The following is an 11,579-nucleotide window of genomic DNA, read 5'->3' as shown; positions in this document are numbered from 1 at the left end:
GTGGCGCCCTTTCGCAACTTTTTAAACCCAGAAGTATTGCCCTATGGCAAGCTGCTGCATGTCCGTGTCTGTTTTAAAGATCGCTCTGAATGGGATCTCTATGAAAAGTCCGTCACAAAAATGGAATTATCTCTGCTTTTTGCTCAAAATGTGGTGTTTTTGCAGAAACCTACCCATATTCAAAAGCTGATTACAAAATAACTACTCAAGGTAGGATGAAACGGGTTTTTTATTGTTTGAAAGCAGAGGGTCTGTTCTTTCATTTGGTATATTGTATGTTTATATATTTGAAGAAAAACATTTTCTGGAAGACATTAAACTTTTGTGAAAATCATGAAAAACGCTGGCGCTGGCTGGCATCTTTTTTAAAAAACGCTGGCGGTGAAAGAGTTAAGCGAGGTCCGTTGGTGACGCCCCTTTGGAAATGATTTGTCTATGAAGCTTTGCCAGACCATAACTCAGTTACTACTGAGAATGGTCTGGTTTTCACTAGGCTAGTGGCTGTAGCTTCTCATTGCATTTCGAAATTTAGGTTGGTTGCATTTTGCACTCTCACCACTAGATGCCGCTAAAAACCTCACATTACACCTTTAATCCAGTGCCTTACAGTGCATTCAGTCTTTACATTTTTTCAGTATGCAAAATCTTTGTGTTGGTAACGCAATGCAATGGGACTACAGAAACATGGAACGATTGAATGATTTGTCTTACTGCACATATAGCAGTAGTCAGCCATAAATTAACATTCACGTTTATGCATTGAGCAGACGCTTTTTTTACTGATTTACTGTGCCCATGCGTCATGAGCCACGAACAGACAGTCTGATTATAAAATGAATTGAAATAAATCCGAACCATGCACAAATCCCTGAGACTTATGCTATTTACAACTTTACATTAAAATTCCAACCTAAAAAGAATCCAGCCTCATTCACTATAATCCAAAATATGTTAATCTTACAGGTCTTCACAAAAATCAAACACAAAAAAGAAAGCCTAATAATCCTTAGGTATTATTATGCAAAGCATTGCTCCTTTTTTCTTCTTTTAATGACGGAGTAAAATTTGATCTGCAAGGTTTTATGATATTACTGTTAACCTCAAATATAGAGACAGAAGTATAAGACTGTCTGTTAGCTCATCACACCTTACAGTATCTGAGAGATTTTACATGTCGATACATTAAATTAATTTATTTTAACATATGGCTGTGTGATGGCTTTACACATCAGGCGATTTTCTGTTGAGTAACATGCAGGTGTGGTTTATAGATTTTTTATTTATTAATGGACTTTTAATTAAGCAAAACTGGGCCATGATCACACAATTGATCCTGTGCCCCCATGACTCCTAATGACTCTTATGTGCAACCACATGAACAACCTACTGAGCTACAGCCCTGACAGCCTCAGGCTTTTAGTCAGTTTTTATATCCGCTCTCCTTTTCTTCCTTTAATTAAAAATATGCAAACTACTGAAGTCCTAATGGTCGCCATCAAACAAAGCTATAGCTGCTTATTCACACTTTGTCAGTCTTATTGCCGTGCAACGTTTGAACAACCGGCTCAACCTTAATACTGTTTGTTCAAATGTTGCACGATTTCATCAGAGCGCAGAAGAAACTTGCGTCAATCCCAGTGTGTTTGAATCCTCCTTCACGGTCTGTGTTATGGTGGACAGTTCCACGGCTAGTCATGCCGGCTTTGCCGTCCTTGGTGGTCTCTCTACAAGCTCGGGGGCTTCCCTGGACGCCTTAACCCTTCCTCCCGTAACCCCTAAACCTCCCGCTCGTCCCCTTACAGGCAGACAGAAGTCCTTGAAACATCTCTTGAAGTTCTCATCCAAGAAAGCATAAAGGACAGGATTGAGGCTGCTGTTGGTGTAACCCAGCGCCACACACAGAAAGTAGGCGGCCATGACGGGTGTCGTCTCAGGAATCACCACCAGGGCTTTAAGTAGGATAAATATATGAATGGGCGTCCAGCAAATGATGAAAGCCGCCACAACCACCAGGACGAGACGAGTAATACGACGAAGGTTGCGGTCTTTTTCTCGAGAGCCGGAGAGCAGGCGGACACTGCGCAGACGCAGGAGCATCAGCGAGTAACAGACGCAGATGATAAGGACGGGCGCGACAAAGGCAAAGGCAAAGACGCAGATCTTCATCACCGTGTCCCAGTATTCATATGGTTCAGGAAACTGCAGAGCGCATTCGGTGGTGCCTGAGAAACAAATAAATGTTAAAAGAGAATTACAGAGAGAAATGTTTTTAGAACTATGCAATGGTAACATTTTCAATGCTAATGTTTTTAAAACTATGCAATGGTAAAGCTTTCAATGCTAATGTTTTAAGAACTACGGAATGGTAAAGCTTTTAATGTTTTTTTAGAACTTCGGAATGTTAACGTTTTCAATGCTAATGTTTTAAGAACTACGGAATGGTAACGCTTTCAGTGTTTTTTTAGAACTATGGAATGGTAACGCTTTTAATGCTAATGTTTTAAGAACTACGGAATGGTAAAGCTTTTAATGTTTTTTTAGAACTACGGAATGGTAACGCTTTCAATGCTAATGTTTTTAGAACGTTCCACTAACAATGCAATTATAACATTTGCTCTGCTAACATTTAAAAACGTTTAATTACCTACGCAATGGTAATGTTTTCCATGCTAATGTTTTTAGAACTACGGAATGGTAATGCTTTTAATGCTAATGTTTTTTTAGAACAACGGAATGGTAAAGCTTTCAATGCTAATGTTTTTTTAGAACAACGGAATGGTAACGCTTTCAATGCTAATGTTTTTAGAAAAACGGAATGGTAACGTTTTTAATGCTAATGTTTTAGAACTACGGAATGGTAACGCTTTCAATGCTAATGTTTTTAGAACTACGGAATGGTAAAGCTTTCAATGCTAATGTTTTTTAAGAACTACGGAATGGTAACGTTTTCAATGTTTTTTTAGAACTACGGAATGGTAACGCTTTCAATGCTAATGTTTTTAGAACTACGGAATGGTAAAGCTTTCAATGCTAATGTTTTTTAGAACAACGGAATGGTAACGCTTTCAATGCTAATGTTTTTAGAAAAACGGAATGGTAACATTTTTAATGCTAATGTTTTAGAACTACGGAATGGTAACGCTTTCAGTGTTTTTTTAGAACTATGGAATGGTAACGCTTTTAATGCTAATGTTTTTAGAACTACGGAATGGTAAAGCTTTCAATGCTAATGTTTTAAGAACTGCGGAATGGTAACGCTTTCAGTGTTTTTTTAGAACTATGGAATGGTAACGCTTTTAATGCTAATGTTTTTAGAACTACGGAATGGTAAAGCTTTCAATGCTAATGTTTTTAGAACTACGGAATGGTAACGCTTTCAGTGTTTTTTAGAACTATGGAATGGTAACGCTTTTAATGCTAATGTTTTAAGAACTACGGAATGGTAAAGCTTTTAATGTTTTTTTAGAACTACGGAATGGTAACGCTTTCAATGCTAATGTTTTTAGAACGTTCCACTAACAATGCAATTATAACATTTGCTCTGCTAACATTTTAAAACGTTTAATTACCTACGCAATGGTAATGTTTTCCATGCTAATGTTTTTAGAACTACGGAATGGTAATGCTTTTAATGCTAATGTTTTTTTAGAACAACGGAATGGTAACGCTTTCAATGCTAATGTTTTTAGAACGTTCCACTAACAATGCAATTATAACATTTGCTCTGCTAACATTTTAAAACGTTTAATTACCTACGCAATGGTAATGTTTTCCATGCTAATGTTTTTAGAACTACGGAATGGTAATGCTTTTAATGCTAATGTTTTTTTAGAACTACGGAATGGTAACGCTTTCAATGCTAATGTTTTTAGAACGTTCCACTAACAATGCAATTATAACATTTGCTCTGCTAACATTTTAAAACGTTTAATTACCTACGCAATGGTAATGTTTTCCATGCTAATGTTTTTAGAACTACGGAATAGTAATGCTTTTAATGCTAATGTTTTTTTAGAACTACGGAATGGTAAAGCTTTCAATGCTAATGTTTTTTTAGAACAACGGAATGGTAACGCTTTCAATGCTAATGTTTTTAGAAAAACGGAATGGTAACGTTTTTAATGCTAATGTTTTAGAACTACGGAATGGTAACGCTTTCAATGCTAATGTTTTTAGAACTACGGAATGGTAAAGCTTTCAATGCTAATGTTTTTTAAGAACTACGGAATGGTAACGTTTTCAATGTTTTTTTAGAACTACGGAATGGTAACGCTTTCAATGCTAATGTTTTTAGAACTACGGAATGGTAAAGCTTTCAATGCTAATGTTTTTTAGAACAACGGAATGGTAACGCTTTCAATGCTAATGTTTTTAGAAAAACGGAATGGTAACATTTTTAATGCTAATGTTTTAGAACTACGGAATGGTAACGTTTTCAATGCTAATGTTTTTAGAACTACGGAATGGTAAAGCTTTCAATGCTAATGTTTTTTTAGAACTTCGGAATGTAAACATTTTCAATGCTAATGTTTTTAGAACTACGGAATGGTAACGCTTTCAATGTTAATGTTTTAAGAACTACGATATGGTAACGCTTTTAATGCTAATGTTTTTAGAACTACGGAATGGTAACGCTTTTAATGCTAATGTTTTTTTTAGAACAACGGAATGGTAACGCTTTCAATGCTAATGTTTTTAGAAATACGGAATGGTAACGCTTTTAATGCTAATGTTTTTAGAACTACGGAATGGTAACGCATTCAATGCTAATGTTTTTAGAACTACGGAATGGTAACGCTTTCAATGCTAATGTTTTTAGAAAAACGGAATGGTAACGTTTTTAATGCTAATGTTTTAGAACTACGGAATGGTAACGCTTTCAATGCTAATGTTTTTAGAACTACGGAATGGTAAAGCTTTCAATGCTAATGTTTTTTAAGAACTACGGAATGGTAACGTTTTCAATGTTTTTTTAGAACTACGGAATGGTAACGTTTTCAATGCTAATGTTTTTAGAACTACGGAATGGTAAAGCTTTCAATGCTAATGTTTTTTTAGAACTTCGGAATGTAAACATTTTCAATGCTAATGTTTTTAGAACTACGGAATGGTAACGCTTTCAATGTTAATGTTTTAAGAACTACGAAATGGTAACGCTTTTAATGCTAATGTTTTTAGAACTACGGAATGGTAACGCTTTTAATGCTAATGTTTTTTTTAGAACAACGGAATGGTAACGCTTTCAATGCTAATGTTTTTAAAAATACGGAATGGTAACGCTTTTAATGCTAATGTTTTTAGAACTACGGAATGGTAACGCATTCAATGCTAATGTTTTTAGAACTACGGAATGGTAACGCTTTCAATGCTAATGTTTTTAGAAATACGGAATGGTAACGCTTTTAATGCTAATGTTTTTTTAGAACAACGGAATGGTAACGCTTTCAATGCTAATGTTTTTAGAAATACGGAATGGTAAAGCTTTCAATGCTAATGTTTTTTTAGAACTTCGGAATGTTAACGTTTTCAATGCTAATGTTTTTAGAACTACGGAATGGTAACGCTTTCAATGTTAATGTTTTTAGAACTACGAAATGGTAACCCTTTCAATGCTAATGTTTTTAGAACTATGGAATGGTAACGCTTTTAATGCTAATGTTTTTTTAGAACTACAGAATGGTAACCCTTTCAATGCTAATATTTTTAGAACTACGGAATGGTAACGCTTTTAATGCTAATGTTTTTTTAGAACTACGGAAAGGTAACCCTTTCAATGCTAATATTTTTAGAACTATGGAATCGTAACGCTTTTAATGCTAATGTTTTTAGAACTACGGAATGGTAACGCTTTCAATGCTAATGTTTTTAGAAAAACGGAATGGTAACGTTTTTAATGCTAATGTTTTAGAACTACGGAATGGTAACGCTTTCAATGCTAATGTTTTTAGAACTACGGAATGGTAAAGCTTTCAATGCTAATGTTTTTTAAGAACTACGGAATGGTAACGTTTTCAATGTTTTTTTAGAACTACGGAATGGTAACGTTTTCAATGCTAATGTTTTTAGAAATACGGAATGGTAAAGCTTTCAATGCTAATGTTTTTTTAGAACTTCGGAATGTAAACATTTTCAATGCTAATGTTTTTAGAACTACGGAATGGTAACGCTTTCAATGTTAATGTTTTAAGAACTACGAAATGGTAACGCTTTTAATGCTAATGTTTTTAGAACTACGGAATGGTAACGCTTTTAATGCTAATGTTTTTTTTAGAACAACGGAATGGTAACGCTTTCAATGCTAATGTTTTTAAAAATACGGAATGGTAACGCTTTTAATGCTAATGTTTTTAGAACTACGGAATGGTAACGCATTCAATGCTAATGTTTTTAGAACTACGGAATGGTAACGCTTTCAATGCTAATGTTTTTAGAAATACGGAATGGTAACGCTTTTAATGCTAATGTTTTTTTAGAACAACGGAATGGTAACGCTTTCAATGCTAATGTTTTTAGAAATACGGAATGGTAAAGCTTTCAATGCTAATGTTTTTTTAGAACTTCGGAATGTTAACGTTTTCAATGCTAATGTTTTTAGAACTACGGAATGGTAACGCTTTCAATGTTAATGTTTTTAGAACTACGAAATGGTAACCCTTTCAATGCTAATGTTTTTAGAACTATGGAATGGTAACGCTTTTAATGCTAATGTTTTTTTAGAACTACAGAATGGTAACCCTTTCAATGCTAATATTTTTAGAACTACGGAATGGTAACGCTTTTAATGCTAATGTTTTTTTAGAACTACGGAAAGGTAACCCTTTCAATGCTAATATTTTTAGAACTATGGAATCGTAACGCTTTTAATGCTAATGTTTTTAGAACTATCGAATGGTACCGCTTTTAATGCTAATGTTTTTTTAGAACTACGGAAGGGTAACCCTTTCAATGCTAATAATTTTAGAACTATGGAATGGTAACGCTTTTAATGCTAATGTTTTTAGAATTACGGAATGGTAGCGCTTTCAATGCTAATGTTTTTAGAACTACGGAATGGTAACGCTTTCAATGCTAATGTTTTTAGAATGTTCCACTAACAATGCAATTATAAAGTTTGCTCTGCTAACATTTTAAAAACGTTAAATTACCTACGCAATGGTAACGTTTTCAATGCTAATGTTTTAAAAACATTCAGCTAACAATGTAATTATAATGTTTCTAATGCTAATGTTTTCAGAACATTATATTACCTACGCAACAGTAACATTTTAAGTGCTAATGTTTTTAGAACGTTTCACTAACAATGCAATTATAACGTTTGCTCTTCCAAATTTTTAAAAAACTTTAAATTACCTACGCAATGGTAACGTTTTCAATGCTAATGTTTTTAGAACTTCCAGCTAACGATGCAATTATGACGTTTCTAATGCTCACGTTTTAAGGACGTTTATCAATTGCAGATAATGTTAGGGAAATGTTCTACTAATGTTATTGCAAGAACATGTTTTTGATAACTTTAAAGAACCTGTAGAAAACGTTAGCCAAAGTTATGGGAATGTTCCTGGTTAGCTAGGATAGGCCTACTGTAGTTTGAATGCATGAGTCGTCAGTATTTGAAGTTTAAAGGTTATATGAAGGTTATAAGTATAGTTTGCTAGTTCATAAGAAATTGTCTGATTTGGGACAACAACTTGTCTGATCAGTTACAAAAAAGATACAGAAAAATAGACTTACCATTATTGGTCTGTGTTCCTCCCAGCACCATGGCTGGAATCCCAGCGGCGGATGACAGAATCCATATTCCCACATTGATGCCTTTGGCATTGAGAGGGGTGCGGAAATCCAGTGCTTTAACAGGATGACAAACGGCCACGTACCGATCCACACTCATCATAGTGAGAGTAAAAATACTAGTGAACATGTTGTAGTAGTCAATAGAGATGAAGACTTTACACACAACTTCACCAAAGGGCCACGAGTTAAGCAGGTGGTCGGTGCTCTGAAACGGCATGGTGGTGGTGACCAATGCATCAGCTAGTGCCAGGTTAAAGATGTAGATATTGGTGGCAGTCTTCATCTTAGTGTACCTGTAGATATAGTTAAAATAGAAATGTGTAATTCGAAAGGAACTCACATTACCATTTCCAAGTTCATTGTACTTTGATAAAAATATACATTGTGCTTACCATCATTTATCAAAATATATTCTGGTTTTGAGAGTAAATGATGACAGCATTTTCATTTTTGGGTGAACTATCCCTTTAAATCTTGAATGCATTCGACTGTAAAGCTTTACTCTAACATATAACCTGTGATTGGTACATGACACACAAAAATAGTGGAAAATATGTTCATCCTTCATTTTAATGTGTTTTACATCACATCTCTCTCTCTCTCTCTCTCTCTTTGGATCCTACAGTGGTGTTCCTTCATCTATCTGTCTAGTTGCTCACTTGGAGAGTTTTGATTTATCATAACTCTGGTGACATAAATAGAGAAAGGCAGCAGGGAACTACAGCAGTGCTATTAAAAATCTCTGAGTCAGCATGGACTGCGATGCAGGGCAGAAAATCATTTCTTTAAATCACAATTAATTCGCACACGAGATTGCTCTATGTATCTGAAAACACTTCAAGCAAAAGACTTCACCGTAGGCTTGTACTTCAAGATAACACATGTCGTAATCTTTCTGAAGTTATTAAAGAAATCCATTCTTTGACTGTGACCTTTTCTGTAATAGAAAAACTCTGGGGAAGAAATAATATTTTTTAAGGATCCGGCTGCTATTATGTTTAAGAATTCTGCTATAAAGGTCAATGTAATGGACATTTAAACGAGAGAAAGACTGAAAGCAAGGAAATTAATATTGTGCAGGTTTTTGTTCACTGGGTAGGTCGATAGACAGTATAGTAAATAAACAAAAAGACATGCAGTATATATACCAAAAGTTTGTCAATGTTGCACAAAAAACTTTTATTTTCTATTTCTTTAAAACCATTGCCAAATGATTTCTCTTCTGAGGGTTTCTCAAGGTGAATCATTGAGTTACTAAAGATTCTTTATTTATATGAGTGTGTGCTAGTGTGTTTTCAAAGATATTTTGTAAATGTTAAAAACTACAATCTTATATATTCTGGAATTGAATACTATACCTGATAATGACATACATGACCAGACAGTTTCCCATCAGTCCCACGACAAACACCATGGAGTAAACCGCCGTGATCACCGGTATCAAGGGCGACATGCCCTCATGCGTCAAACCACCGCCAAGCGTCGCGTTACGCGTGTCACTGTCACCAGTCAGAGACGCGTTAAGTTCGCAGTCATCCGCGAACGTGGACTGGCACTTTAATACTTCAACCAAGTCCATATCTGCGTGCATTAACAGCCTGAATGCAAAGAAGAAATAAAAAGTAAAGTGAATGCGTAGTTGCGCAAAACCAAACTAAGCACGACTGAACTTTATAACTTTCATAGTTTTGCTGAAAGAATGCATACATTTCATAACAAAAGTTTTTATTAATACGGCCTATTTGTTTGCTTGTTGCCTTCCAACAATATTTCCAGCATTAAAGACTCAATTTCAGTGTGTTGCGACTTAAATACTTACATACTAATACAAATATTATGCACAGCTTACAGTGAGCAACTTTATTTTAATGAGATTGCCCCCACACCATACATTTTGTATATCTATATGTAAACTATTTCAAATTATTGTTTTATTTATAATCATCGTTTTACTTTTTTTGTAGGCCTATTGTGTTTGTATTAAAGTGGAACGCCTTATTAGCATTTCACTGACATCTGTGCATGAAACAAACCAGCAAAATCATTTTCCAACATGCCATGTTGTAATTTAAACAGAAACAAATAAATATTATTCATAACTATATAAAAACACAATACAGACTTATAAATAAATACTTATAAAATAAACAAAACAAATGCATAAATATTTTCCAAACACATTTCTTACACGTTTTGTGCTTATCATGCTGTACGTCGCCTGTTACGCTATTGTGCGACACAGCGACGGCCGTCTGACTGATGCGTAAACAACAACTACAGTATAACCAGCGCAAAGACAGAAAAAGTGCACTTACCTGACAACACACATGCGCAAATGTCGCGCTCCTCACGCGCATTAACTTCGCTTGTTTTCAGTGAAGGAGAACTGGCGGCACCTGGACGCCACGCTCTCGAGGTCTCTCTCTCTCTCTCTCATTTTGTTCATCCTTTCCATTTCATTATGACATCAGAAAGCACAACAGTAACCGCAGGCACGAGCAGGTCTCTCTCTCTCCAAACTGATTCAACATCCATCAAGCGCGTAACCGGCACCAATGAATCACGAGAGAAACGAAATGTCTTCACACAAACGCATCCTTTGTGTTTTGTTGAGAGGTTAATTAGTTGTTATCTTATATAAGCAGAGAGTAAAGCTGTCAGACTAAACAGACTAGAATAAAATACACTCTTAAAGATAAAGCCCCAAAATCTTTAGCGTTTCACAAAGAACCTTTAACACCCACAGAACCTTTCTGATGTATAAAGAGTTTTTATAATGGAAAAAGGTCAGAACTAAATAGTTTTTATAAGAGCCTTTGACCTAAGGTTCTGTGGGGAACCATAAATGCTTATACAGTCTTAAAAGCAAAAGGTTCTTCATGATGCCACAGAGGAACCATTTTTGGTTGAATCAAGAACCTTTAACATCTGAGGAATCTTTCTGTTTCATACAGACATAGTTCTTCTAAAAAGTACCTTTGACTGAACAGTTTTTTTTAATGGTCCTTCTATTGCATCGCTGTGAAGAACCCATTAGGCATCTTTATTTTTAAGAGTGCAACTAAAAACCACAAGGTAATAAACATATTTGCACACAAACAGAGGGACAGAGAGACCAAACTCACTGCTGTGTGTCATTATCAGAGGTAACGACTGAATTTCTGCTCATCCTGAAATACAATGACCTAAATTCATGGAAAGAGATGAAGATAACAGTCTCAGCAGTAGAGACTCTCACCATTAAGGATGATAATGGGTTTAAATGAGCTTGTTATTATAATTGTCATGTTTAAATGCTCTCATTCACCGGCACACACATGAAACATCATTAACTCTTTATAGTGCTTGTGCCTATGATATTATTTTATATTTTATCCCTTTAGTTCAGGAAACAGCAATGTTGTGTCCTTGCTCTCCTTCTTGTGAGACATAAATATTGTGAGTGTGTCTAATTCCTGAACGCCGATGGAGAGGCGAATGCTTTTAACAGCAGTTCTGCAGCTGATTTTCTAGTCCTCATGAATATTTATTGCTAGATTATACCGTCAACATTGGCACTATATTTATTTTCTTTACTTTCGTATTAGTAGGAGGAACCAGGTTTAAGTCAAAGGTGAGGCGTGATATTTACGAGTCGGTCGAGACGTCAAACGTAATGGGACATTTAATACTTTTCTCTTATATCTCAGCGTGTCAAGATTGGTGGGGAGAAAGACATTTTGATGGAGGTTTAAATGAAAGTTTAGGATAGTAATTTAATCCAGTCAATCACACTGTAAGATTAACCG

The 11,579-nt window shown here is 35.3% G+C and overlaps 1 protein-coding gene across 1 annotated transcript; it reads right to left on the bottom strand.

Moving 5' to 3' along the window:
* Positions 1 to 548: 548 nt before the first annotated feature.
* On the bottom strand, positions 549 to 10,748 carry LOC129453084 (delta-type opioid receptor). Its single transcript, XM_055217144.2, has 4 exons — positions 10,107 to 10,748; positions 9,150 to 9,389; positions 7,732 to 8,084; positions 549 to 2,222 (listed from the first exon to the last, which is right to left on the bottom strand). The coding sequence occupies exons 1-4, from the start codon at positions 10,118 to 10,120 to the stop codon at positions 1,693 to 1,695; spliced, it is 1,137 nt and encodes a 378-aa protein (XP_055073119.2). The 5' UTR covers positions 10,121 to 10,748; the 3' UTR covers positions 549 to 1,692.
* Between the last annotated feature and the right edge of the window lie 831 nt (positions 10,749 to 11,579).

The sequence above is a fragment of the Misgurnus anguillicaudatus genome, chromosome 21 (assembly GCF_027580225.2).
Source record: "Misgurnus anguillicaudatus chromosome 21, ASM2758022v2, whole genome shotgun sequence".
Taxonomy (NCBI): domain Eukaryota; kingdom Metazoa; phylum Chordata; class Actinopteri; order Cypriniformes; family Cobitidae; genus Misgurnus; species Misgurnus anguillicaudatus.
Note: the sequence above shows the minus strand (reverse complement) of the source record. Positions and strands in the feature narration are given on the sequence as shown.

What these genes read in the sequence shown, in the direction of transcription:
- LOC129453084 (XM_055217144.2), bottom strand. An exon ending in GTCATGTATGTCATTATCAG is followed by an intron (nt 8,085 to 9,149) that starts GTATAGTATTCA and finishes CTATATCTACAG; the next exon opens with GTACACTAAGATGAAGACTG. An exon ending in AGGAACACAGACCAATAATG is followed by an intron (nt 2,223 to 7,731) that starts GTAAGTCTATTT and finishes TTTGTTTCTCAG; the next exon opens with GCACCACCGAATGCGCTCTG.